This window comes from Peromyscus californicus, unplaced genomic scaffold, assembly GCF_007827085.1.
Source record: "Peromyscus californicus insignis strain IS unplaced genomic scaffold, ASM782708v3 Scaffold_5__1_contigs__length_169319896, whole genome shotgun sequence".
Classification (NCBI taxonomy): Eukaryota; Metazoa; Chordata; class Mammalia; order Rodentia; family Cricetidae; genus Peromyscus; species Peromyscus californicus.
This window is the reverse complement of record NW_026294573.1, coordinates 26,620,717-26,648,076: the sequence shown is the minus strand read 5'-3', so window position 1 is coordinate 26,648,076 and position 27,360 is coordinate 26,620,717. Positions and strand designations below refer to the sequence as shown.

Genomic DNA, 27,360 nt, shown 5'->3' with positions numbered 1-27,360 from the left:
AATTTAAGATATGAGTTAGCTAGCAAAAGGCTTGAGCCACGGCCATGCAGTTATAATTAATACAAGCCTGTGTGTGTTTACTTGGGCCTGAGTGCCTGTGGACCAGGCTGTGGGACAAAGGAAAACTTTCAGCTACAGTGTACAATGCCCATTGTAGAAATAAGGAATTTGGGATGTTGGGGAGTAAGTGAAACACAGGAGAAAAGAGGTAAGTGCTCAAGATTTTGACCCCTGAGATTCCACGAGTAGATAGCAACCTTCCCAAGACCCCAGTCTGTGTCTGATGAAACGCCAAGACTCATGGGAGGAAAATGAGCAGCAAAGCTTTCATAAGTCATAGCAAAATAAATGAATGGGCACAAGCATGTTCAAGCAGCTCTTAGTTTTATCATAAAATATAAACGTTCTAAATTAAGTGTCTTACTTTCTATCTTACCAACAACAACAAAAACAAAAACCAGTCATGTTAGCTAAATACAGGTGCCTGTGTGGTCTTATGAAGAGGAGGGTGTGTCTGTGGTGTGTGCTACATGTGAGGGGGAGCTATGCAGGTGAGTGTTGGTCAGTAGATGAGTCTGGTCTTGCTGTTTTCTGTCGGCCACCTGGTTGGAACCTTGGCTTTCCAAACTTCACACCAAGCTGTTGCAGAATCCAGTATTCCAGAATCTTTAGCCCTGATCCAAGGGCAAAGAGAGGTGGGGAGAGAGAAAGAAGTCTAAAAGCGTATTCCATTCCCACTGGAGGAAAAATAGGGGCTGTTCATCAGAGGGCCGCTGGACGCCGAGTTGAACCTGGAAGAGAGGGGAGATAGATGTAGCCACAAAGTCTCTGCTCTTCTGGAGAGACTGGAAGAAAATAATCTATTGATTTTGTGGCTGTCAAAGGTTGGGAAGCTGGGGTGAGCTTGGAGGCTAAAAGCTTTAGTATCATACAAGGCTTTGGCTCTGGGCAAGTCAAACACAAACACAGTTAAAGGACAATGAAGAGCTGTATCCTTTACTATGTTGCTGCAGGGAGCTACTGGGAGCACGTAAGGATGATGTCTAGGGTCCATGCTGTCTCCATGGAGGGGCCACAAAGAATGAAGGTCCCTGGATCTGAGCACCTCACCTATAGGCCTGTGAGCACCTAGCTGCCTTAGAGGGGCAAATGCATTAGGGAAGCCCACAACTTCGCAGAGAACAGAGCCCGTCCCGGCATCTGATCCCAGCCAGCACCAGCACAACTTCCCCTCCATGGAGCTTCCCCTCTCAGCCCCATTACCTCAACACACCTCAGAGAAGTAACCCTGAGATACCACTGTGTGAGTGCCTGCCATGTTACTCGACCCTCAGGGAAGAAAGAGCAGAGATGATATGTGCCTCTGCTTCGAAGAGCAGAAACCCACACACCTCCCTGATTTCTTTACTTAGCCCACTTGTATGCACACTTCAAAACAGAGTTCAAAGGTCATCTCCTCCATGGAGCTTCCCCTGACCTCTTCAGATGGGACTTACTGCAATGGCCTCACTCATCTCCTATCATACTTCCAAATGGAAATAGAGCTTAATACAAATTGCCTCAGAGCAAACGGCCAGATTTAATGTAATCCAGGGATTCTCACTTTTCAGCCGGGCAGATGCATATTACAAAAGAGAGTCACCTTCAAGACATTCTTCCATAAAATGGAGAGACAACAAGTGTGAGCATTAGGGGAGGGAGGGGTCGATGGATGCACACCACGGTGAGTGTGTAACGGCTTCAGCTGCTTACAATATCTGCAGCTCCCTAGTTGCAATGGTCTGCAGACCAGCCACAGTTTGGATACTATTTCATTCCCTTTTCTCTAAAATAAGTTCCAGGACAGCAGCAATAGTACCTGGCTGCTCACTACTCCATGCTCAGCACCCAACCCAGGGCCTGCAAGCACATCCCTAACAGGCAAATTGCCTATGGAAAACACATATCTTTTCCTCTCTTAAAAACCATACTGAAAGGCCTGAAGAGATGGCTCAGCAGTTAAGAGCATTTGGATGCTCTTCCAGAGGATCCAGGTCCGATTCTCAGCACCTCCATGATGGCTCACAACCATCTATAACTCCAGGCCCAGGGGATCTGGCACCCTCTTCTTACCGTCTTGGGCATTGTACATACACAGTACACAGATATGTATGCAGACAAAACACACATACCCATAAGGTGAAAAAACAAAAATATTAAAAAAAAAAAAAAAAGCATTCTGGATTATAAATGATTGGAAGCAATGGTAGTATGGTGCGTGCCTGTTATCCTAGCACTTGGGAGGTGGATACAGGAAGATCATAAATTTGAGGCCCATTCAGTCTCACTAGATACTGCCTCATAGAAGCAAGGGCTGAGGTGTGCCTCAGTGGCAGAGTGTTTGCCCAGCAGGTGGAAGGCCCTGGCTTTAATCCCCAGCACTGGAAGAAAAGAAGTGATGTTATTAAGATGCCCTGGATTTTGATCTGATTTACAAAATAAAAGCTGAAACAGTAACAAAGGCTGTCAGTAACAAATTAACCATGTTGTCCCTCATGTCCGATCACTGCACCCCTCGTTCCTAGCTTCTCTGGGTAGATCACTTGTAATCAGATCAAGGATTACAAGCTTGTAAACGGCCAAGGATCCAGACAGCATGAGCACTGGAGGGCCAGGAGGAGAAGCAGTGTGTATGGACTAAAGCTACCAAGGGATGCTTCCTGCAGGAGAGGGAAGAGGGAGGGGAGGAGGGAGGAGGGGCTACATCAGCTCCTAGCAGTGGTTCTCAACCTTCCTAACGCCGCAACCCTTTAATACAGTTCCTCATGTTGTGATGACCCCCAACCACAGAGGGACTGAAGGGCTTTCTTCCTCCTCTTTTGAGAACATGGGGTTCTTGCTCCCGTCTACCCCATTTCATCCCCTCACCTCTTGCTTCCATAAGATTATTTTCATTTCTACTTTGTAACTGTACTTTTGCTACTGTTATGAGTCATAATGTAAATATGTGTTTTCTGATGGTCTTAGGCGACCCCTGTGAAAGGGTCATTCGACCCTCAAAGGGATCGTGACCCACAGGTTGAGAACCACTGTCCTAGATTGTGCATCCTGATTTACTTGGGGCAGCTGATAGAATACTGTTTCCAGAGCAAGCATTACTCATGCCCCAGTAAACGCTCAAACTTATTATTTTATTGCTTGGAGGAAAATTGTACAGTTGTCATTCCTGATGGGGTACGCAAATCAACTGGGCAGAGGGACTGAAGCGCTTTCCAACTCCTCCTCTTCTGAGAACATGGGGCCCTTGCTCCTGTCTGTCTCACTTCATCCCCTCTCACCTCTTGCTTCCTCTGCTTCTGATGACCACACCTGTCTTCCAGACCAAACTATGCACCAATGGTCATGCGTACATCTCCCCTTGCCTGACCCAGCCTCACCGGGTCTTGTTCAATCCTCAGTTGCATAACTTCCTCAACAGCTCTACTACCCAGAATTCCCCATCTTGGCTCCCATAGCACCCAGCTCTCCTTTCCCCACTCTGATCCTGGTGCCCAAGTGCTCTTCTGCAGAATCACTTTCTACACATGACTTCCATTCTTTTCCTGACTCCCCCATGGTATACACACACACACACACACACACACACACACACACACACACACACACACACCTCACTAGAAGCCGCTTCCTAGATCTTTTCCAGGCCCCTTTTCCCCTTCCAGCCCTTCCATCTTCTGGAGGCTCCAGGGCTGGGTCCTTGGGTCTCCTCTATGCGTGTGCACTCCCTAGCGATTTGTCTTGTTCCAAGCCTTCATCTGTCACCTATATTCTAATGATCCCCAAATTCATTGCCAGCCCCAACCTTGGCCCCAAGCTCCAGGCTCCTGTATCCACCTGTCGACCAATAGTTCTACTCATCTGTCTGTGCTGATTTGAATGAGAAATACCTCCACCCATACTCTCAGGCATTTGAGCACTCAGTCTTCAGTTGGTGGCACTGTTTGGGGAAGTTAAAGAACTATTTTACTGAGGGACGGGGCTTTGGGAGTGTAAAGCCTCTCCTGACATCTGGTTTGCTCTCTGATTCCTGGTTCAACATGTGAGCTCTCAGCTTCCCGTTCCTGCCTCCATGCCTGCTGTTTGTTGCCATGCCTCCCTTCCAAAATGGATCTGTATTCCTCTGGAACCCTAAGTCCAAAGGGTCTTTTCCTTCTCTAAGTTGCTTCTGGCTGTGATGTTTTGTCACACTGAGAGTAACTGACATTGGCGAGCAAGTTCAGTGTCCAAGACTGAACCCTTTATAAACAGCCTTGCTCTGGTCATTGCGACCTAAGCATTGGCCACCATCACTTATCTAGTGCACAGAGCAGAAGCCGGGGACTTGTGCTCGCCCCCAAACCTGTCTGCCCTCTTCCCTCGTCCTCATTCCATACACAACCATGGCCAAATCCCACTGGTTCTGCCAAAAAAATGAATATCCTAGATTGGTTCACATGTCCGTTTTCTCACAGGAACCACCCTCCTCTACATCATCAGCATCTGTTTCATGAGCAGCATTGAAGACCCCAGGGTTGACCCCTGCATCAGCCCTCACTCCCATTGCCCATTCTTCAAACCTTGGCCAACATGATCTGCTCTATACAGGAAATGAGAGCATGCTCTTCCACAGTTCAAAGATCTCCATGCCATTCTGCTGTTCACAAAAAACTTATCATGCTGACCAGTCCTGACCTGTCCAGTCCTGCATCTCTGATTTCTATTCCACCCACTCTCATACTCCAGTCACTCAGGGGCCTTCAAATGTCTAATCCTTCTGGGTAGAGTGCTTGTCTCTCATACACATGCATGACAATGGTTCAGGAAGCCATCCTTGCCAGGAATGGTGGTTCATGATTTACTCCCGGCACACATAATGCATGTGAGAGACAGGATGATGGCTATGAATTCAAAGCCAGCTCTAGGTAGCATAGTGAGACCTTGTTTAAGGAAGGAGGAGAAGAGGGAAGGAGGATGGGGAGGAGAAGAAGAAAAAGAAGAAAAGAAGAAGCAGAAGAACGGAAAAAGCAAAAGCAAGAAGCAAGAAGAAGAGGAGGAAGAAGAGGAAGAGGAAGAGGAAGAGGAAGAGGAAGAGGAAGAGGAAGACGAAGACGAAGACGAAGAAGAAGAAGAAGAAGAAGAAGAAGAAGAAGAAGAAGAAGAAGAAGAAGAAGAAGAAAAGCCAAAACCACCTCATCCTTTGGGCCTCTGATGACACGTTTGCATCTTATCTCTGCCCCGCCCCCCCCGCCCCCTCAGACTGTGAGACTGTGAGAGAAAAAAGCACTTTGTGTGTCTTGTTCACTCCAGTGCACATTGCCTTGGACAGTGCCAGGCACAGGAATTGCTCTAGCCAGTTTATTTTGTTTTGTTTGAGACAGGATCTCACCATGTAGCCCAGGCTGGCCTCAAACTCAGCATCTTCCCAATTCATTTCCTAAGCATTGGTATTACAGGCATGTGTCACAAGCCCAGAAATCAATAAGATTTAAATGTATGCATATGCATGTGTGTTTGTGTGTATGTGAGTGTGTGTAAATGCATGTACATGCTATATATGGAGACTAGAAGTTAACTTTGGGAGTCTTTCTTCAGACGCTATCTACCATGGTTTTTGAGATTCTCTTAATGGGACTGTAGATCACCCATCAGACTAAACTAGCTAGCCAGTGAGCTCCAGGGATCCTGCTGTCTCTGTCTCCACAGCCCTGGGATCAGAAGTATGTTGTGCCACCATGCCCAGATTCCTATGCAAATTCTGGGGATCAGCATCAGGTCGCCGCAGAGTGAGCACTTACTGACTGAGCCATCTCCCAGCTCCCTCATTTATTTTTTGTTTGCTTGTTTGTTTTGGCAAATGAACAGACCATCCTCTCTAGGGATCCAGGCTGGCACCTGTTTCTGACCCCATCCTCCTGGTTTCCCCAGCTCTTGAGGCACCATTGTCCCCACTCACCACCTCTCCTTATTCACCGCTCTTCTCTGTCTCCAGGGTCTCCCACTCTTCTCAGTCCATGCCTACTTCTTGGACTGCCCCTTCCTGTCCCTCTTCCCCCTCCCCTTGTCTCCCCAAAGACACATAGACATCAGGCCTCTGCCCCTTGTGCTAACAACTCCCCTGGCTCTCTGGACAGCCAGCATTCCAGTTTGTCCCTGTGAAGAGTCACGGGTGGTAACACTGGGGTGACTGCCAGCTGAGGGATGGTTCTCTGTGTCCCTCGGCAGCCCCATTCACTCTCACCTCCAGGAAAGTAATAGATAACCTCCTGTTGAGACTTCCAGACTACACCTTGTCTCCTGTTCTCTCCCCCAGGCCTGTGTGTTCACTCTGATGTGCACAGGCCCTTATTAGATCCCCAGGCCTAGCAGACAAAAGCCTTTAGTAATCCATTCCCAACCTCCCTTTCCAATCCTATTTTCCACCTTTTCCAGGCACAAATCTCACACTTCAAACCACACACACCTCCATCACCAGGCCTCCTGTTTGCCTTGCCTCTTCTGGGCTTCAGGAACAGTTCAGCAGTAAGTCACTTGCCTAGCATGAGTAAGAACTTGGGTTCAGTTCCTGGCACCTCAAAATCAAGAGCCCAAGGGGGCATTTCAGTGATTGCCTTGCCCTTTCCCAGTGCAGGGCCTGACTCCCCCCTGCCTAGATTGCCTCCTCTAGCCACTCACTCGGATCTCCTCTGAGCCATCAGAGATCCCGCCTCTGGCCTGGGGCCACTTCATTTTCACCGTACCAGAGCATCTGCCGTCCAGTCCTGGCAGTCCTCATTTGTTTCTTAATGTGTGCATATGTGTGTCTGCATCGGTCTATATATGTCATATGTGTGGGGGTGCCTAGAGAGGCTAGAAGAGGGTATTCGATCCCCTGGAACTAGAGTTACACATGATTGGGAGCTGCCGATTGCTGAGTGCTGGGAACCAAACCTGGGTCCTCCGCACGAACAGTAAGCTGGGCCATGTCTCCAGCCCCCAGCCCTCTGCTTTTTGAAGGGAAGAAATCCACCTTATTATCTATGAGTTCCCTATAGGCTAAGTTCACATTAACTCCATGAATTAACAGAGTACTGTCTAGTGTGCATGAGGATAGTGGTGGAGGTTCAGCGTGCCATGCTGTGTGCTCTACAAAGTAAAAGGGAGGGAAGGAGGAGGGGGAGAAGAAGAGAGGAGGAAGTAGAGGAGAAAGGAAAGACATAAGAAGAAGTCATGGGCATCATATTCAAATACTACCATCGATCACCTCTTGAACGTTCTCTGAGCACCCCAGGCAATTAAATGATCTGAGAGTTCCAACTGTTAAGAAATCTGCTTGTCTTTGTTTCTCACAGTTTCCCCCAAACAGATCTGACTATCAAAACCTCTTTGAAACATTGATCCTTTTCCACAAGATATTAAGGGAGATGCAAGATTCAAAGGGTGAGAGTCTGGGGTCATGCAGCAGTGGGTCAGGTAGGAAAAGGGTGTCTGCTGGACAGAGTGGGGTGGGCAGGAATCAATGTCACCCTAGAGAGTTTGATCCTCACTTAGAACCTGAGTTTTTCCAGGTGGGACATACATGCCTCATGATCTGCCTAGGATTCTGAGGTCCACAGGGGTGGTATTGTGCTTCCTGCCTTGGGTCACCAATATCAGCTAAGCATTTGGTTTGTTGGAGTGAGTAGCTACTTGTCAATTATGTTAAAAACAAGCACAACTTTGTAACTCCACACCCTGCACAATCCAGAGGAATTTTTATCCTAAAGCCCCAGTTTGTGTTAGGAGTTTGCAGCTGAGCCCCTCATACAAACCCAGGAAATACCAGACTTTTCTACTGATTGGGGGTGGGGATAGGGCTTCAGTGGATAAGCTGTGGAAGACCCTTCACCTAGACCTGTCAGAAGTCTAGAGGGGGATTCTTGAAAGATTAGCCCGGCAAGGACTCCAGATGCATCAGGAAGTGGATAGGAGTCATATACAGATTAGCTAACCACATTCTTTGCAAATCATCCAATGATAATGAGAGGGCATTATGAGCCACTAGCAGCACCTATGCAGTGAATAGAGAGCCCACTTGCTTCTGATTGGGCAGCTGTAATTCTACAACTGGCCTGTAGGTGGCAGTCTGCAAAGTACCTTCAAAAGGCTCCTCCTAGATCCCAGCCCAGGCACGCTTACAGGTGTTCCCTCCAAGTCCTCAGAGACATTGGGCACAGGTACAAAGACATACCCCCCCCCCCACCGCCTCCACCGTGGGGCACATGTACCAAGAAAGGCTCTATGAAGCCTACCCCATTCATCTGTCCTCTCTTACAGCCATCTAGATGCAGGTCAGCTCCCCATCCCCATCATGGCTAAGGACTCACCCATATCCCTGGGGGAAGAGGTATGGAGGCCCATCTCCTGCCATCGGGGTAGGATCTCGGGGGTTGGCAGGCAGCTTCTGAGGGGTCCTCTGAGGATATGGATAGTTGGGCTGGACAAAGGGGATGTAGCTCATCAGAGGGGTGTAGGAAGAGCGGAAAATTTGCTGTCCCATCTGCTGTGGGTTGTATGGTGTCACCTGCAGGGCAGAGAGAAGAAAGGGACATGATCAACATCCCCCAGCCCTAACCCTAACCCCAGCTGCTACCTTATCAACCTGTGTGCCCCTTACCTGCCTTGTGTATCTGAGCCTCAAACTCCTAATCTGTAAAATGGACAAGCACTATCTACTCTGTGTGGGGAGGGTCTAGCTGCTGTGATTCACATTGCTGGATTCTACCTTCAGACCTCAATAGACTGTGCGCCCTAGACAACCTCGCCCAGTGGAAACTCCTGCCAGGGAAGAACAGGTCTGTGCTGTGAGGACGGCTGCAGAACTGCCCAGCTATGATTATCAAACACTTGAAATCCAGCTGGGATGAATGAGGAGCTGAAGTCCGGATGTTATCGAATTGCGATTCCTGTAAATGGCCGCACGTGGCTAGTGGCTACAGTACTGGATAATATATAAGAAAAATTCAAAAAAGAGGCAGGGCAACAAAAACCTGAGGGGAAGATGGGAATTCAGTAGGATTTCTGCCAATACCTGGACAAATGCTCACTGAGAACTGGGGCTCCCACTTTCTTACCCTCAACAAGCAAGGGCACCACCATGCTATTCATTGCTACTGCTCCAGCTCTGAGACAGCAGAGTGAATGCAGTAAGAGAGGTCAGGGAGGAGGCACGAAGAAGGGGGAGCACTAAGAAGACAGCATCTGCTGACTTGATGGGGAGCACTCATCAGGAACAACAGGTCCCATTACTGGCAGCCTATACACTGGAAGGCCTTTCCTCACATTGATTCTCCTGTGTGCTGAGGGGAGTTTCTGTCAAAGCTAGGAAAGTTTCTGAATTTCCACCATAGAAGCCACAATACTCAAGAGCCCCCTTTCTCCCTGCATATTCATGTCTAATATAAACCCACTTGGTGGGTGGTGGTAGCTTATGCCTTTAATCCCAGCACTTGCGAGGCAGAAGCAGGTGGGTCTCTAACTTTGAGGCCAGCCTGGTCTCTACAGAGTGAGTTCCAGGACAGCCAGAGCTATGACACAGAGAAATCCTGTCTCAAAACACAAACAAACAAACAAAAAACCAAAAAAACAACCTGGGCTAGTATGTATGAAATGTATGAAACCCTTGGGCTGTGGGAGACCCTTCACCTAACCTCTGTTACTACATCTCTAAACCCTGTGAGACAAAGCCCTCTGATCTTATCCTGTCAGTTTCATGGAATTTAGAATCACCTAGGGTGTACTGTGAGGGTGTTCCCGAGAAGTTTAATTGGGGCTAGAGGCCCCACCCTAAGTGTGGGCTGCTTCAGCCCTAGGGGTTGGGGTTTTTGACCGAATAAAAGGGGAGAGAGAAGACCACTTGAACAGCAGCCTTCGTCTCTCTTTGCTTCCTAACTGTGGCTGCAATGTAACCAAGTGCCTCATGTTCCTGAGGCCATGTCTTCTCGCCATGGCAGCCTGTACTCTCGAACTGGGCAGAGAAATGAAAACAAAACTTCCTGTAGTTGCTTTCGTCAGTTATTTTATCATGACAATGGGCAAAATAACTAACACAGGCCCCCATTACTCCCATTTGGCAGGTAGAGAAGCTGAGGCTCCGAGAAGTAAAATAACCAGCTTAGCAAGTGCTTCCAGTCCCAAATTGCAGCCAGAACGCCCAGGGAGAGCCCAGAGTTCAGTTCTGTTCCAGCCTTACTATGCTGTGCACTCTTTGAAAGCTGAGCCCCTCCCCCAATCTTTGCCATGCCACTCAAAGAGAGAATGCAGGGTCCAGTGACACTAAATGTGGGTACTGAAACCCTGAAAGGACAGCTGTCCCACTAGTTCATAGACAGGACAGAGGAGGACACCTCACAGGACACACTCTGTGGGGGCCACAGAGTCCCTGCTCTCCACAATGAAAAATGTTTGGTCCTGGTAGAGACTAGAATAAAAGGGGTGAGTCCCAGAACTCACACCAGCCTTGTCCAGGGATATGCCCATGATTCCATGGGGATGATCAAAGCCATCACATGCAGCTTCTATGCACCTCTAGAAACTACCTCCAAATACACTCAGCTCTAACAAAAGCATAGAACAGTGTGCCCAGAATGATGCACTTGTTCAGAAATACTTATATAACTAGATGTCCCTAGAAGAATATGAAAGAAACCAATAAACAGCAGTGGCCTCCATCTTTAAAGTTCCTACCATGTTTATACAAATCCTTCAAATATATACATACTCATAATCGACTAAAAAGTCTCTTTGAGCCAGGATGAGGTGTTACTGTGTGTAGGTGGAGGTAATGTGACTGGGATTCCTGAAACAGGCTCTCTCATCCCAATTAGGATGGGGAAGGCTCTTATTCCTGATGGAGCATCCTGCTCAAGGTAGTTTTTACCTATGGGCCCATCTCTACCCTCCAGAACATACTAGCTCAGAACATGCCAGCACAGAGAAAAGGTTTTCAGAAACAGGGTGGGATTCCCTGGGAAGCATCAAGGTAGAAGAATCTGGAATTGAGGATGTGGATTGTCCATGGACCTGTATGTGAAGTGCAAGTCCACTTGGGAATGTGGAACACTTGTCTTCAGCCCCCTCTATGTCCCCAATCTAAATGATTTTGCTCATATCCCATCTCTGCCCCAAGACTCAGTACCTCTGGGCATGCTTCCATGTCTGTCGATGAGTATGTGGGAGCATGTATGCTAGCTTAAGCAGCTTGGGAGCATGCAAATAAATACATGTATTTCTCGTGTGTGTGTGTGTGTGTGTGTGTGTGTGTGTGTGTGTGTGTGTGTGTGTGTGTGTGTATGGGTACATACACCATAGTGCACGCATGGAGGTCAGAGGACACCCTTAGGTGTCAGTCCTCACCTTTCACCTTGTTTTGAAGCAGTGTCTCTTGTTCACTGCTATAAATGCCAGACTAGCTGATCCATGAGCTTTTGGGGGTTCTCTTGTCTCCATCTCCCATCTTGCCATAAGCACACTGGGATTACGGATGCATGCTACTGCATCTAGCTTTGCATGGGTTCTAGGGGTCCAAAGTCCATTCCTCATTCTTGGAAAGCAAGCACTTTAGCCACCGAGCTGTCTCCCTGCCCACTATCTAGTTCTTTCTGCTTCTATCTACGTAGGTCTGTTACTACCTCTGCTGCCTTATTGGAGTATGTTCGTGTTTCTACCTACAAGAGGTGTCCGGCATGGTGGCCAACAACACGAGGCTGCTTCCTAGTTAATATCTAAGAGGCAATTGTATCTGAAGTACCTCTGTAATTCATACTGCCACATTCAGCAAATAAAACTACGGGACACCAGTTGAATCCAAACTGGACATAAACTGTGAATGTATTTTTAACATAAATATGTCTTGTGCAATATTTAAGATTTACTTATACTAAAAATGTATTCATTATTTATTTGAATTTCAAACCAAACTGAGTGTCTTGTGTGGGAACTAGCCAGCCCACATAGCATAAACATGACTCTTGCCTCACACACACTGGGCAGAGCTGTAGGGTTTTGGTCAACTGAAAGTGTGTGGACATCACCATGCACAGAGCTGAGGCTTCTGGGGGCACTGTGAGTTTCCTCTTTATCTTTATGTGCTTCTGTCATCCAATGGGAGAGAAGCAACAGCTCCTGCCTCTTCAGTTCAGACCCCAAAAGACAAAGGAGAACAGACCTTATGCTGACCCACAGCCCAGTCCAGCCAACCCAGAGATTCCCAAACAAGAACTAAAGACTCCTGGAAAGTCTCTGAGTCACTGAAGTACTTGTTGTCACAGCAAACCCAAACTTATGTGTTAATTTTTTGGTCTAATCTCTATATGCCTCAGTTTCCCCATCAATAGCATGCACCATAAAGATGGTTGAGAAGGTTAGACTAGTACAGTAGAAGCCTTCGGGAAAGGCTTGGCATTATCATGCAGTAAAGACTCTTAAGTGACATCTGGTATCATCGTGTGATAAGTCAGTGATGGTCCAGAAAATAACGGTGATGACCGCTAGGCAAGGATGAAGGAGCAGATAGCTTTCTGACCTAAAGACCTTATGGAGCCAAGGCGTACAAGGGAAGAACCTACTTACCTGTCTGGAGTAGCACCCCAGCGGGGGGTGCACAGGTTGCTGGTAGGGCATCCTTGTTGACCGCTGTGGGTACAGGCCCTAAGGAGAAAGAGAGAGGTTCCCGATGCTAGGCAAGAGTCCCTAGCCTGGGTGTGGGAGCTGCTCGGCATCCGACCCACAGGCCTAGATCTACATCCTGGGTTGACTTCCTCCCATCCCCCACATGACCAACTCCATGAAGTTGCCTAGAGCTGACTGGACCTGGCTGGGGCCAACACAGCCCAGGCCACACGGGAAGGCCCTTTTCAACAGACTCCAAAGCCTAATTGAGTGTTCAGGAATGTTTAGGAGAGAGTGTCAAAGACTGACAGTCTCTCAGAGGCTGACCTGTGTCCCTGAGACAGCTACCTCACCTCTCTGAGGGTATTTCCTTTATCTTCACAGGTGTGTGGGGCCAGGCCTGTGAAGCCTGTGGGAATGGCCCCATTGTCACTGTTGCTATCTGCATACACATGGGTGGAGACCAGAGGAGGACCTCCTGTGTCATTTCTCGGGTATTGCCCACCTTGTTGTTGTTTGGTTGGTTGGTTTTCGTTTTTGTTTTTAAGATAAGGTTTCCTACTGGCCTGAGGCTTACCACATAGACTATGTCGTCTGGCCCATTAAGCCCCAAAGATCCTCCTGTCTCCACCTCCCCAGTACTAGGCTCACAACTGTGCCTCACCATGCTCAGCTTTTTTATTTGAGCTCAGGTGGGTGAAGCCCAGGTCCTCAAGCTTGCCAGGCAAGCACTTAATTGAAGGACTGAGCTGTCTCCTTAGCTATCACCTTTTCTACCTTTTCCTAAGCCAATTCTCACCTAAGATGTGAGGTGTCCTATACATCTGGATGCCAGCACTGTTAAATCCCATGTTCAAGTATATCTGCATGTGTAGGGGCCTGGGTCTTGCCAGCTGTGATTCTGTGTACAGATGTGCAGCTATGCCCCCTGTGTGCTCATTTGGGTTTCTGTGAGGGGGGCTCTGTGTATCTGTAGCTCATGGTGAGGGTAAGCAGGAGGATAAATAAAGGAATGCCAGCAAAGAGCTGAGAAAGCACCTGGCCACATAGTAAGGACTCTGTAAATGTTATGTCTGTCCATCATCCCCCACTGGCCCCTCCCTCTAGGATCTCTGGCAGCTTAGTCCAAGGGGATGGAAATTTTACTTATAGCTCTAAGAGTGGGGCCTGGGATATCATGTGTTCATAGAGACACAAAACTCACACCTCTAGTAGAAATATTACAAAGGGTGGGCCAACCCATGACCCCTCCAGCTGTCCACCTAGTCATTATCTACATCACAAGGGTGCCCCAACCTAGCCCTTTGGGTCCCCACATGGGGACCAGGAGAGCTATGAATGCAGCCTAACATAAAATGGTAAGCTTACTTAAAACATTATCCTAAAATTGTTTTGCAGCTCTTTTGTAATGATAGAATGATTCTAGGGCATGAACGTCTTGTCACAATGTCATGTAAAGTAAACACGTTTGCTCTTGTAACCCATGGGCCTTGGGTTGTACACCCCTAACTTTAATGTGTGGCTCTAGGCAACTCTTCTTTATCCAGTGTGGCCAGAGATGCTAAAAAGCTGGACACTTTGCACCTAGCATAATGCTCAAAGCCTAATGCACCTCTCAGCCCAGGACATCTTTCCAGAGCATCCTTCATCCCAAAGTGCTGTCTCTGTTCTGGATTTGTGTCAGTCACCAAAATGGTGATAGTGAGTGGACACCATGCTTCTGATGATGTCCTTTGCTCCTCATGAAGGGCTCCAGGATCTCTGATGGGGAGTTACCCCAGAAGCCTCCCAGCTCTTCCTTTTCCAGCTTCCAAGTCTCTGAGAATCACACATCCCATCAGAGAGCCCTGCAGTTCCTCTGTCACTAAGCACTGACACTTGAGACCTTCCTTCCTGTTTTGGCCCCTCCCACTTCCACCCGTCCTTGCCTGAAGCCAGTCCCTGAACCACCCCTCCCACCCCTCGTGCCCTATTGCTTAAAGTTCTGCAACCAGTTCGGCCAGCCAGCCCAGTCCCTGCCAACCCATCCTGGTATGGACCTGGCCAGAGAAGTCCTGCCAAAGGGATGACCTTGCTCATTCCTGGCCCTCGCTGAGTTGCAAGGCCTCTGGGCAGGTTGCTAAGGGCTCTTCTGCTGCTGCTTCCTTTCTACTCCACTGACAAGCTTAACTGCCACCTCTTCCAGGACTGCAAACACCAGGCAGCCATCCACCAACACCACCTGTTCTGCACTAGGCCACACTGGGGCCAATGGAGGGCACACAGCTGGCCAGCCCTGCCCCCTCCCTGTAAGAGATATTGCTTCGTTCATTAATATGAGAAAGACTGCCTGGCTCTAGGGACCTTTGCAGTTGTCAGAATTGCAGCTTTGGAAAATCGTGAGCGAGTAGGGGCGAATAAGCATTCACTCCTCTTCGCTTGAGGCCATGGCCTTTCCCCACATGGCTTCCCTTCTTCATCTGAGGATGCTCATGCTCCGTGTTAGGAATCTTGTCTTCCTATCCCTGAGTCTCTCTACCATGGCGCTCTGAGTAAATTGGATTTGGGGGCCTCATCTTTATTCCTTCAGCCCTGTGTGGAACCGACCGTGATAGACTAGTCCCCTATTCTCTCTGTCCCCTCAAGGTCTACTGAACTCCCTGACCCCCTTTTCTTGGAGGGCCTTAACTGAATATTAATGCAATGAACATCTGTGTCACACTGGGGATTTTAAGAGTCCTTCCCCATGCTTGGGCTCAATTAATCCTTATAACCAAATCAGTCTCTGTGGCTGCTATAATTATGATAAGCCTGGCTCTCCTCCAGACAAACTGGGGAAGTTAAGGAACTTGCCCAAGGCCACACAGTGCAGATGCTGCAGAACCCTCTCACCCATCTTCTGGTTTCCAGATTTGCCTTCTGACCAGTTTGTCTCAAAGCAAGCACTAGGAGCTTATGAGACACTATGAGAAGGCAGAGATGCTGTCTTTGGCCACCATCTGGGAGGGTCAGCTCCTTCATGGCCAATTTCAGTTGGGCCCACTCACTGCCTGAATTGTCTCACAGAATCTAGTAGGTCCTCCCAGCCAAGCCAGGGCATCACTTTTTTGCAGAAGTGGCTGGATGGATAGATAGATGGAAGGATGGATGGATGGATGGATGGATGGATGGATGGATGGATGGATGGATGAGTGGATGGATGGATGAGTGGATGGATGGATGGATGGATGGAAGGATGGATGGATGGATAGATGAGTGGATGAATGGATGAGTGGATGGATGGATAAGTGGATGGATGGATGGATGGATGGATGGATGGATGGATGGATGGATGGAAGGATGGATGGATGGATGGATGGATGGATGGATGGATGGATGGATGGATGAGTGGATGAATGGATGAGTGGATGGATGGATGAGTGGATGGATGGATGAGTGGATGGATGGATGGATGGATGGATGGATGAGTGGATGGATGGGTGGATGGATGGATGAGTGGATGATGGATGGATAGATGTAGGATGTATGGATGGGTAAAGATAAGTAGACAAATGGTAGATGAATGGATGGATAGGAATATGGATGAGTAGTCAAGTGGACAGAGAGATGGGTACATACAGCAGAAAGACCAAAATAAGCAGCAGCCAGAGAACGCTTCAGAATGAGCCTGGGGATACAGCTGCCTAAGACACTAGACTGAGCTGAACTTCCAATGCATGTTATAGAAAAATCTATCTTCTGATCTACAAGAAAGTACTCTCTGCTTCTAGAAACTTGCCATCCAGAGGCGCTGACTCAGTTTCCCTCCTTCTGTAGGAAAGTCACAGTCAGCCATACAATATGAACACCTGTGTCTCTGAAGACACAGGACAGGCTTTAGGCTCAGAAAAATATATCCAAACCTTATTCACTTGAAAAAGCCAAGTCGGTGGAGCATCGCAGTGCAGCCCGACACTGTGATCTTGGTGCATGTGTTCAGCAAGAGTGACTTCCCACCATAGGAAAGCATGCAGTTGTTTTTAGTTTTGAGGTCGAGTGTATCCCCCCCATCTTTGATTTGCTCCTGAGCTTGCACTGGACTCCAAGCCTCTTCATCACCTTTGAGTGCCCTCTCCTAGTGCAATGCTCAGCCTGAAGTAAGCCCATAGCAGAGGTCTTTAAGATTACTTAAGAAAAATGAATAAATAAATAAAAATGAGTCAGCCAATGAGCAGGTGAATAGATGAATGGGGATTAGGCAAGCCCCAAATTGCAAGGGGCTAAGAATGCCAGTGAAGGAAGCCATGAATTAATGACCCAGATGCTTCTCTCGAGACTGTGTGAAGAAGTTATTACTAATGTGAAGATGATGCTCTGTGATTTCCCCTGGATGATCTCCACCTCGTCCTGGGTGGGGTGGGGAAGTGCAGATTCATTCTTCCTGAAAAAGTTGAGAACAAAATAGAGACTGGTCCTTTGCTAAGCCCCTTTAAGATGGAGATGCAGGGGGCATCAGCTCAGGGAGTCCTTAGAGTAGAGAGGCTCCCCGCCTACCTAGGATGTCTAAGCCATACACTTCTTGCTCTGTGGTAAACAGAGAAAGGACACTGGCTCCGAGCAGAAGGAACGTGGAGGAGGACAAGTTAAGTGTGACACAAATTTCTTCTCCATTTCCAGACCTGGCTTCCTGGAGGAACTATGGGACATGACGGAGAAGAGCCAGGAGTGGGAACTGAAGCTGGGGAAATCTTGGATGCTGAGCGCCTCTCTTGAAAACACAGAGCGCTACCTAAGGGGACTGTTAAGTTATTGGATCGGACAAAGGCTTAAACTAGAGTGGACATTTATTTGATTCTTTCTTCCTTCTACCAAGTGGGCCACGGCTCTTAAGGGATATTAAGTTAAGTGGACAAAATGAAGAAACTACATTATCCCTGCATAAATAAGCTCCGTGCACAAAATTTCAAACCCTGCTACAAATTCTCCCCTATCCCTTTGTGTGGCACTTCTAACTCCCTTTCAGATGGGATCCCAAGATCATGTGTACATGCATGGTATGCATGTGTGTGAGCCCATAAGTGTGTGTGTGTGTGTGTGTGTGTGTGTGTGTGTGTGTGTGTGTGTGTGTGTGTACCAAGTGGTGAGTCATTATGGTTACAAGAAAAATAGCAGCAGAGGTTCACAGGTGGACATTGTACACTCTTGTTCTCATGTGACCTATGGTTAGGGATGATGTTCAAGGGGAGTCCCAAGGCTCTTGGTACAGCAGGCTCCATTGGGGAGCCGGAGCCACCGACTTACCTGATACTGAGGGAAGGTAGAGTGGCTGGAGAACACGGGTGGAGGTGGACAGTTCAGATTGAGCCAGAGAGGCTGGTTCAGGGTGGTCGAGGTCAAGGCTGTGGTGAAACGTGGGGCAAAAACATTCCCAGCATACTTAATGTTGTTCTTGTCCGGCACCGTTGTCGGTGGGTTAACTGAAAGGCACAGCATGGGAGAGTAGCTCAGTGCCTGCAGCAGGGAGAGGCTGGATGCCTTCTGTACTATAACCAGCCGGGATGCATACTCTCAGGGTCACGTCCTTTAAACTCCAATAGGGTCCTTCCAAGTCCGGGAGGTTTCTAACTCCAGGCAACCATCATTAGTGCACCGATTGCTCATTTGGAAGGAATGGCTTCTCTCTCCATCACTCACTGGTAAATGAGGCTGGTGAGCAAGGTATGCAAGAAACCACATTGCTAAGGCTGTGTTTCACCTACTTGCAAAGGCGAAATCCAGCTTTATACAAACAAATGCAAAGCTGTTGCTCTAATGATTAAAACCACCCCGGCCAGGGCTGGATACTGAGAAACACTAGAAACTTTGTGCAGGCTGTTGTCTCTATATAGCAAGGGCTTCCTAAATATTTTAAAGATTAATTTTCATTTTCCTTTATGTGTATGTATATGTCCTGTGTGTAAAGAGGACAGGTGTCAGACCCCCTGAAGCTTGTGAGTCACCCAAAGTGGGTGCTGGGGACGGAACTCTGGTCCTTTGGAAGAGCAATAAGCACCCTTAGCCACTGAGCCATCTCTCTAGCTCTCAATGATTTCCTGAGCATTTAAAAACATGAAATAGTTCAGTGTGGGCTAACTTAATACTGAGTTCTAAAGCATGAGGTTAGGTTTAATTGTTACTGTGCATGAATACTGGATTCTTCTTTTCTACAGAGACATCCATGGATCATGGAATCAGAAATAAGGCCCTCCACGGCATCCTTTTTTGTTTATTTGTTTGTGTTTGGAAAGGGGTTTTGACTTTATGACTGAAGCAGTTGTAGGAGAGCAAAGGAGAGGAAGCCAGGCCAGGCTGTGGATAATCTCAATGTGGAAATAATACAAAGCATGGATTTCTCTGTGGCCTGGGCAAACTGAGAAGCTGTAATATATCTCAGGTTGGGGCTATGGACCACATCAGTTGTTGTTTGTGCCTGTGGAATCTCTGAAAACCAATTACATTCCTCTAGCAATTGGATTCCCGTAGGGGATGCTGGGAGAAAATCATTTCCTCCATTTTATGGAGTTAAAAATCCTGATACCCAAGAGAAAACAGTGACTTGGCCATGGACAGAATGAGGTACCCCTGCCTGGATCTATGATAGTTTCTGAGTACCCACCCAGGGAAGGTTCACTTACATTTTAGATCCAGTCCATCCATATCCACTTTGCTTCGAAGCCTCAGCTGCCCACCAGGGTTCTTAGTGGCCCCAAAAATCTCATAAAGCAGGTTCTTCTCAGGCGGCCACATGGGCTTCTTGGTTGGCAGGGTCACTGAGATGGTGCCCATTGCGTCACTGTGACCCTCCTCACCACAGGTGTCCTTCCGGCTCTGGGGCCACTGGCTGAGAAAGAGGCTCTCTCGACCTTTGGTCAGCTCTTTGGTACCAGGGGTTCGTTCTACAGAAAGAGTAAATTGAGTCAAAGCCTCTGAGAAGCAAATACTTTTTGTGGATTATTTTCTTGCAGCCCATAGCTCCTACTGAGGTCCAGGCCATACTAGGGACTGTGTTTCAGTCAGGTGCATCCCCAAGCTCATGCAGAAGTCTCCTCTGATTGCTGCCCCTTCTGACCTCCCTGTCTTATATAGCCATCTCTCCATCCACCTGTCTACTGATCCATCTGCCCATTAATCCATTCACCCACCTAACTCAGCCATCCATCCATCCATCCTTATCCATCCATCTTTCCATTCACTCATCAGTCCATTCATCTGTTCATTGGTTTATCCAGCCAGCCACTTATTCTTTTATTCATCTATCTGTTCATCTACCTATCCATTCATTCATCCACTCATCTATCTATCCACTCATCTATTCATCTATCCATTTGTTTATCCATTCACCTATCCATCTACCCATGTCTTTTTTTTCTTCTTATACATGGCCTCACTGTGTAGCCCTGGTTGACCCACTATGTAGACCAGGGCCCTAAGGTCACAGGGACCTGCTTGTCTCTGTCTCCTGAGTGCTGAAATTAAAGGTGTGCACCACCATGGCTGGCCCTTCATTTTCATTCTTCCTTTCCTCCCTCCCTTCTCTTCTTTCTTCCACCACTTTCCCCTCCCTCTCTTACTTCTTTCTTTCTGTCTGTAGTGCCAGGCTAAGGATATGAGGTAGCATGGATGTGGTTTGGCCATGAGGGGGCACATGGCTTAGGGAAGGAGACACACATCCCTACAGAACACACAGTTGAGCCATGCTGCTTAGTCCCTTATCATGAACTTCACCTCTGCTGTGATTCCCACAGGCGATTCAGCTCTCCCAACAGCACCAGGCCTTGCCCAGAGTACTGGGGACAAAGTGATGAGTCAGAGCCAGGCTGCCCTGCAGGAGCTCACACAAGGAAGAGGGAGATGTGCCCAGAAATAGCTCCAGGACAAGGCAGATGGGCACCATGAGGTGACAAAGAGACAGAATGGGAGAAGACACTGGCTGGGATCTTGTCTGTTGGAGAGGATCCTTCAACCAAGAAAGGTTTAGCAAGACCCTCATTGGGGCCATCAGGAAGGTGTCACAGGCCTGAGCAACTGCAGACAAATACCAGGAAACATCACAGGGACAAAGTGAGTCATCATAAATGACTGGAATGTACAGAAGGGACTCAACGGGTGTCAGACTCAGGTCTGACTGCACACACACCGAGCATCCATCCCTTGCAGAAGGACATTCTGACACCTGACACTCGTGACATCTCTGCAGAGCTCTCGCCCACATTTCCCTCAGCTTTGTCATGCTTTCTTCAAAAAACGGAGTGTTTGCGTGTGGCGCAGTGAATGGAAAACAGTCTAAGAAAGAATTGCGTTCTTACTGAAAACACACAGAATTTCTTGTCATTATTCCCTAGGCCACACGCTGTAACCACCGTTTACACAGTGTTTACACTGGATCAGGCACCTACACTGGATCAGGCACCATCAGTAATCAATAGATGTTTACAGTGTGCAGGAGGGAGTGGGTAGGTGGTATGCCATTGTGCATAAGGCTCTTGAGCATCTATGGATTGGGTGTTTGAGGGACTCCTGGGACCAAGAACTGGAGAGATAGATTTATAAATGTGTATACACTTAAGTTATATTATATGTTATATAATATATATACATATACCCACATGTGTATACACATAAGTTATATTATATATTATATAATAAATACACATACTCAAATGTGTATACACGTAAGTTATCTATCGTATAATATATACAAATACTCACATGTGTATACACATGTTATTATATATTATATAATGCATACATATACTCACATGGGGACATAATTATTATTAAGGCATTTCTCTGTTAGAAGCAGAAAGTGGGCTTTGCCCTCTGCCCTTCACTCCTTCCTCAGACTGGCTGTCTCTGTAAGCCTCTGCAGAGCTTTGCTAAGAAGCCCATGTGCAGGGGGATGGCTCTGAGCTGCTCTAGACAGGCTGCAGGCACCTGGGAGCTCTGTACTAGCTGGATCTGAGGCCCTGTGCTTCATTTGTTACCTATGGCTGTGGTCGTGATCCCACCATATCATGGACCCCTACAATCCAGCCCAGCAGCCTCGAGAGCCTCTGCATGGACCTGGACCTTACCTTCCTAGCAAAGGAAAGCACTGCTCTAGCCAGGGCCAATTTAGGAGTTGGTGACAATTTTAGCAGAACATGTCCCCAGAGTCTCTTCCAGGAGTTCCTCTGGTTGCTGAGTTTAGCCCCCAGCTAGAATGCTGAAATAACATACCCACTAATAATAGTCCTTTCCCCCAGAGACTGGCATATTTGCAGCCTCTCACACATCTACAGTCAGTCCCTTGAACATCTGCAAGACCCCTCTGACATCCGGACTCTCTCTCTCTCTCTCTCTCTCTCTCTCTCTCTCTCTCTCTCTCTCTCTCTCTCTCTCTCTCTCTCTGTGTGTGTGTGTGTGTGTGTGTGTGTGTGTGTGTGTGTGTGTGTGTCTGTCTCTCTGTCTGTGTGTCTCTCTCTCTCTGGTATGCACACATACATACCTATCTCACCCCCTGCCTCATAACTAGACAGACACACACGACAAGCACGCTCACCAATCTACATGCAGGCATCCTCAGACGTGCTGTCCCTGTGCTTTCCCTGAGGAATGCACTCACCTTGCGCAAAGCTCCCTCTGGCACACCTTGCCCACAGGTTTGTGCACAAAGGCACTTTCTGAGTGTGGGGAGGGGAAATGGACAAGATATCTCTAATCTTCAGCCCCTTCAGCAAGGAACATGAGGAGTACCTCTAGAAGGAGAGGATATTTCCCTCCATGGGGGGTGGGAGGGTGGGTTCAAGCCCCTCCCATCCACAGCCATCATTCCAAAGCCTTGTGACTCCTCCAGGCCTGCTGGACACTGAGTCCAGCTTGTCATCTCAGCTCTGATTTCCTTGGGTCCCACAAGTGCTCCAGAATGTAGAACGCTCTGGAAGGTCATCTTGTTCTTGTTTCTCAAAGGAGTGGATTTGAGGCCTCTCCATGCAGCCACTGTCAGTTAACTATCACACTTCAGCCTGGGGGTGACCTTTCTTTCGGTTGGCATGAGTAGAATCTATTCTCCTAGCAACTGGGGACTTCGGGCAAATGACTCTGCCGTCGGAGCATACACAATGCAGAAGAAACCCAGGGAGGAGTCAGGAGCACTGGGAGGGGGCTGAGTTTCCTGGGAAGACTGTGGAGTCCTCATTCAATTGTTGGAAATATACTTAGCTAAGCCTCTAGAGTCCCAGAGAACAAATCCCAGGACCAACAGTTTGAACCATGCCTGGATAACTTAAACCCTAGAGAGAGTGGACCAGTCCTGATGACCAGGGTGGGTGCCTCCATCAGAGGTTAAGTATCCATAGTTGCCAATCAATTTCCTCTTCTAGCCTAGACCCCAGGCTGGGATCTTTCCTTATAAGGTAAATACTTCCTCCAGCGTGCTCTGGGTACCTAGTAAAGTCAGAAATTATACCTTTTCCAGGGCCCAGCAAGATGCTAAGGTAGCGAAATGCTTGTCACAACAGCCTGAGAGCATAGGTTTGGATTCCCAGTTTCTATATAAAAAGCTGCACGTGGTGATGCCTGTCTGTGATCCTAGTGCTGAGGAGGCAGCCAAGATCTCTGGAACCCACTGGCCGGCCAGCTACTCTAGCTGAATCAGTGGGCTATGTGTTAGGTGAGTAGAAGACCCTATCTTAAGAAGTAAGATGGAGAGCCACAGAAGAAGTCACCTGACACCTCTGGCCTCCAGACATGCACGTGTGTATGCATCACACACACACACACACACACACACACACACACACACACACACACACACCTAGAGACACTGTGTTGTTTTGCTTTGCGCCAGGATGCACCACGGCCTTGATCAGCTTTCCTCATCCCTGAAACGCCCCCTTACATCCTTGCTCCCCGTCCCACTCACCAATCCAATGGTGGCCCTCAAGAGTGGGGTCAGCCTCAGTCTTGGAGCAGATCTTGGCAAACACTGGGAGCTGCCTTTTCGGAGGACAGAACTCAGAGAGCTTGTCAGCGGGTGCAGAAGGGGGTGGTGGCGGCAGCAGCAGGAATGGGCCCAGCCCCATGGGCTCCCGGGGTCCAGAGCCATTGAACATGTTATTCTGCAGGAAATCCTTAATGACCTTGGTCTCTTCCATCACCATCTTGTTGTCAGGGGCCTTGGACATTTCGGTAGACTTCAGCGGGAACTGGGCCAGGAGCTTGCTGATCTCTGAATTAGAGGCACCCAGGCTATGGCTCTTGTCTTTAGATCCCTTGACACTCTTGACCTTGGCGGCATGCAGGATGCCCGTGACTGTAGACATGGCCGAATCACAGTCCTGTCTGCTACTGATGATGGGCATGGACAGCTTCTGCTCCTGAAGCTTGTCACCAGCCGTTATAGGGGATCCTGGGTATTCAGTGCTGTCTGTCCCCAGAGGAGGCACAAGAAAGCAAGAAGCCAGCTCTCGGGTCCCCTGGGAAGTGACAAGAGGTGTTGCCAGCTCCCCGGAGCTCTCCTGGACCAAGATGAGATGTTCTTTGGTGAGACTCAAGAACTCCTGCTCCACCAGCAGGGAGATCTCATCCTTGCCACTGCTCAGCTCCAGAGCTCTGCAAAAGGTTCAAAGACACGGTGGACTTAGTGCAGCAGGAGGCAGGCCTCGGGGAAAGAAGGTGGGTTCACAGCCTGTTGAAAACGTGTTTCCTAATGAGAAAAACCTGTTGCTTTCTCGAGAGGGGAAAAATGGGCCAGGCAGACACAAAGCCAACATCACCCACTAGGCTATAGTGGTGAAGATGTCTGTCGCCTCCCTCCTCCTCAGGCCCCAAGGCAACAAACAGCAGAGAGATGGTTCACTGGGAAATTTGCCCAGCAACAAAGGGGCTGGCTGTGACTAAGTAGTTCAATGAATAAAATCTAGAGCCTGAAGAAGTCTCCAGGAATACAATACAGCCAGTCCCCTCTTGGGGGACTGCAGAGTGTACAGTAAGGTTCACACCTGCCTCTGTCACTTTCAATCTGTGTGACCCTGAGCAAGTTGGTCAGAATCTCAGATACTCTGATATCCTTGTGTGATTCCCAGGAATATCACAGAGGGGTGTTTTAACAGTGCAGACACCCTGTCACAAGGGTCATACACCTGTCAGCTCTTAATGTCTGCATAGCTCAGGCTCATAGTCTGACCGGACCCTGAATCCTGGATTCCACAGTGTGACCATCTGGATATCTGCCTCTACCCTTGCTGGTATGGTCTCTGACAGGGTCATGGCATCTGAATTGGAATATTATTGTGGATGACAGCAGCACTTGGTTGGACCTTGAACCAGTTCATAAGGTTCTCCCTGTCCCCTGTCCCCTATCCCCCTGTCCCTGATCACCATTAATGATCTAGACTCCAACAGCCTGATGGTGCTTGGTGAGCCAATGAAGTCCTAGCTCCTGGTTACTGGTTCTCCTCAGGTGAGGGAGAAGGTGATAAGCCTGCCCTCCCAACTACCCAGCAGCAACCTTGGTGAGGAGGAACCTTCCTCCACTGCATTCCCAGGGGAGCCAGGGTCCCCCAGTTTAGAAGTACCTACTATGCATACATGAAAGGGTTCCTGGGAGGGGTAGATAGCATTGCCTGTGCGTAGAATGTTCTGGAAACTTGCTCAGCAGCCTCTCATGGCACACAAAGAGGAAAGATGGTTAAGAGGCAGAGGGAAAACGTGGAAGGGATGCATGAGTGGGGCTCAGCTGCGGCAACTTCACCGTGGGTAAACCAGAGTCACTTTGTGTGACCCTGTCTATCTGACAACCCACTACCCAGGGGGCACAAGAAATACCCAAAACAGTGTTCAGGGGATGTCCCTGCTTTCCTGGTAGTGCTGTTGGCTTATGGCTTATGAACACACACATATGCTCTCTCTCTCTCTCTCTCTCTCTCTCTCTCTCTCTCTCTCTCACATACACACACACACACACACACACACACACACACACACACACACACACACACCTCGATGCACACAGATGTGCACAGAAACAGGTGGGCTCACACTTCACTCAAAAGCAGGGGGGGCAGAGCCTGCCTTTGACAGTCCACAGGGGAAGGCCCACTTCCTGCTCTCAATTTCTCTTTCCTTCACACTCTCCCTCTCCCTGGCCCTCTCAAATACCCCTTCCCTTTGCCTCCTTCCCATGTCTAGACTTAGGGCTATAAATAGGCCCTACTCTCACCGTGCCCCTGGAACAATCAGAGTAAAGAGGATGCCCCAAGTTTCAGTTCCTCCTCCCCCTCCTCCTTTCAAGGAATCTGGTGAGTCTCAAGTCCTAGGAACCAGTCACTTGAAGGACCAGTTTTTGCTTTCCCTACCCCCGCCCCCCCGCCACTGCCTTGCAAAGCCAAATGCCAATAGCTTTTATGAATTAGCCCCACCCCAAGGATGCTTATTTTTTTACCACTGTGAGCAGGGCATTGTGGGCACACTTAAACAACAAACAAAAGCAGCCCTTATCTCTCAGATCAGAGCTGCATGCCAAATATGTACAGATCAATTATGTCTGGGGTTTCCTTTAAAACTAACCCAGCTGAAGGAGGAAGAGAGGTGGGAAGGGGGCACAACAGACAAGGTCCTTCATAGGCTGTACATGCCAATCACAGGGAAAGCTGGAAGCAGAACCCTGGGGCCATCACCCTAGTCGGTCTGCTGGTGTCTGTATTTGGTTTCTCGGTTACACACATACATACAGAGTCGCCACTGAACCTTCAAAAGTGCCAAGTGGCAGGAAAGCAGCTGCTTTTTTCCCAGTGTCTGTGTGTGTGTGTGTGTGTGTGTGTGTGTGTGTGTTTATATGTGGGAAATTAATGTGTGCTAGTATACGTGTTGAAGCCAGAGGTCAACTTCAGTTATCTTCCTCAGGGACATTGCTCACAGGGTCTCTCACTGACCTCAAGTTCATCAACCAGTTGACCAGTAAGCCCCAGTAATCCTCCAGTCTCGATCCCTAGGGGTGGGATTACAAGTACATACCACCATGTCGCCACTTTCGTGTGGTTTCTGAGAATTGAATTTCGGCTCTCACACTTCAAGGTGAGTACTTGAATGACTAAGTCATCCCTTAAGTCCTCCACAAAAACACCTTCTAAAAGACCTTGAGGTCTCTGTGTCAAAAGACCCCAGTCGTGGTCCCTACTTGACATCCAACTGATACTCCCATCATTCCCAGCCTGGAAGGCAGGTGATGGGAAAGAACCAGTGGGTGTTGGGTGGGAATTCCTGTGCTGCCCCTTAGCTCCTGTATAAGCCTTGTTTTCTTGTACCTGTCAAGTTAAGGCCACACCCTCTTCTCAGGGTTAGACTGTGAAGATATTGTAAAGTAGGTAAGTTAGACAAGGGCTTAGTGCAAGACTGGTACATAGCAAGCCAGACTATATCCTGTTTTTATCAGTGGTTAGATCTGTAAAAAAAAAAAAAGGCACCCCAGCCCACCTTTACACAGTCTGCCATCACCACCAGACTACTGTGGGCACCAAGAACAATTTAATCCCAGCTCATTCAGCTCATTCCCCTCTGGATACTCTGCCAAGGCCGAAGGGGTTGTTAAAAAGTTAGAAGAGCCGGGCGGTGGTGGCGCACGCCTTTAATCCCAGCACTCGGGAGGCAGAGCCAGGCGGATCTCTGTGAGTTCGAGGCCAGCCTGGGCTACCAAGTGAGTCCCAGGAAAGGCGCAAAGCTACACAGAGAAACCCTGTCTCG

General features: G+C 48.4%; 1 protein-coding gene across 2 annotated transcripts in view; it reads right to left on the bottom strand.

Moving 5' to 3' along the window:
- Positions 1 to 367: 367 nt before the first annotated feature.
- CUNH1orf94 (chromosome unknown C1orf94 homolog) overlaps positions 368 to 27,360 on the bottom strand; it is a 43,480-nt gene continuing 16,487 nt past the window's right edge. For both annotated transcript variants that reach the window (XM_052718592.1, XM_052718593.1), the window contains exons 2-7: positions 23,543 to 24,231; positions 19,275 to 19,535; positions 17,902 to 18,077; positions 12,604 to 12,681; positions 8,361 to 8,557; positions 368 to 791 (exon numbers count right to left, since the gene is read on the bottom strand). In XM_052718592.1, coding sequence (XP_052574552.1) covers positions 716 to 791; positions 8,361 to 8,557; positions 12,604 to 12,681; positions 17,902 to 18,077; positions 19,275 to 19,535; positions 23,543 to 24,231 — 1,477 coding nt within the window. In that variant the 3' untranslated portion in view covers positions 368 to 715. The remainder of the gene's footprint in view (positions 792 to 8,360; positions 8,558 to 12,603; positions 12,682 to 17,901; positions 18,078 to 19,274; positions 19,536 to 23,542; positions 24,232 to 27,360) is intronic.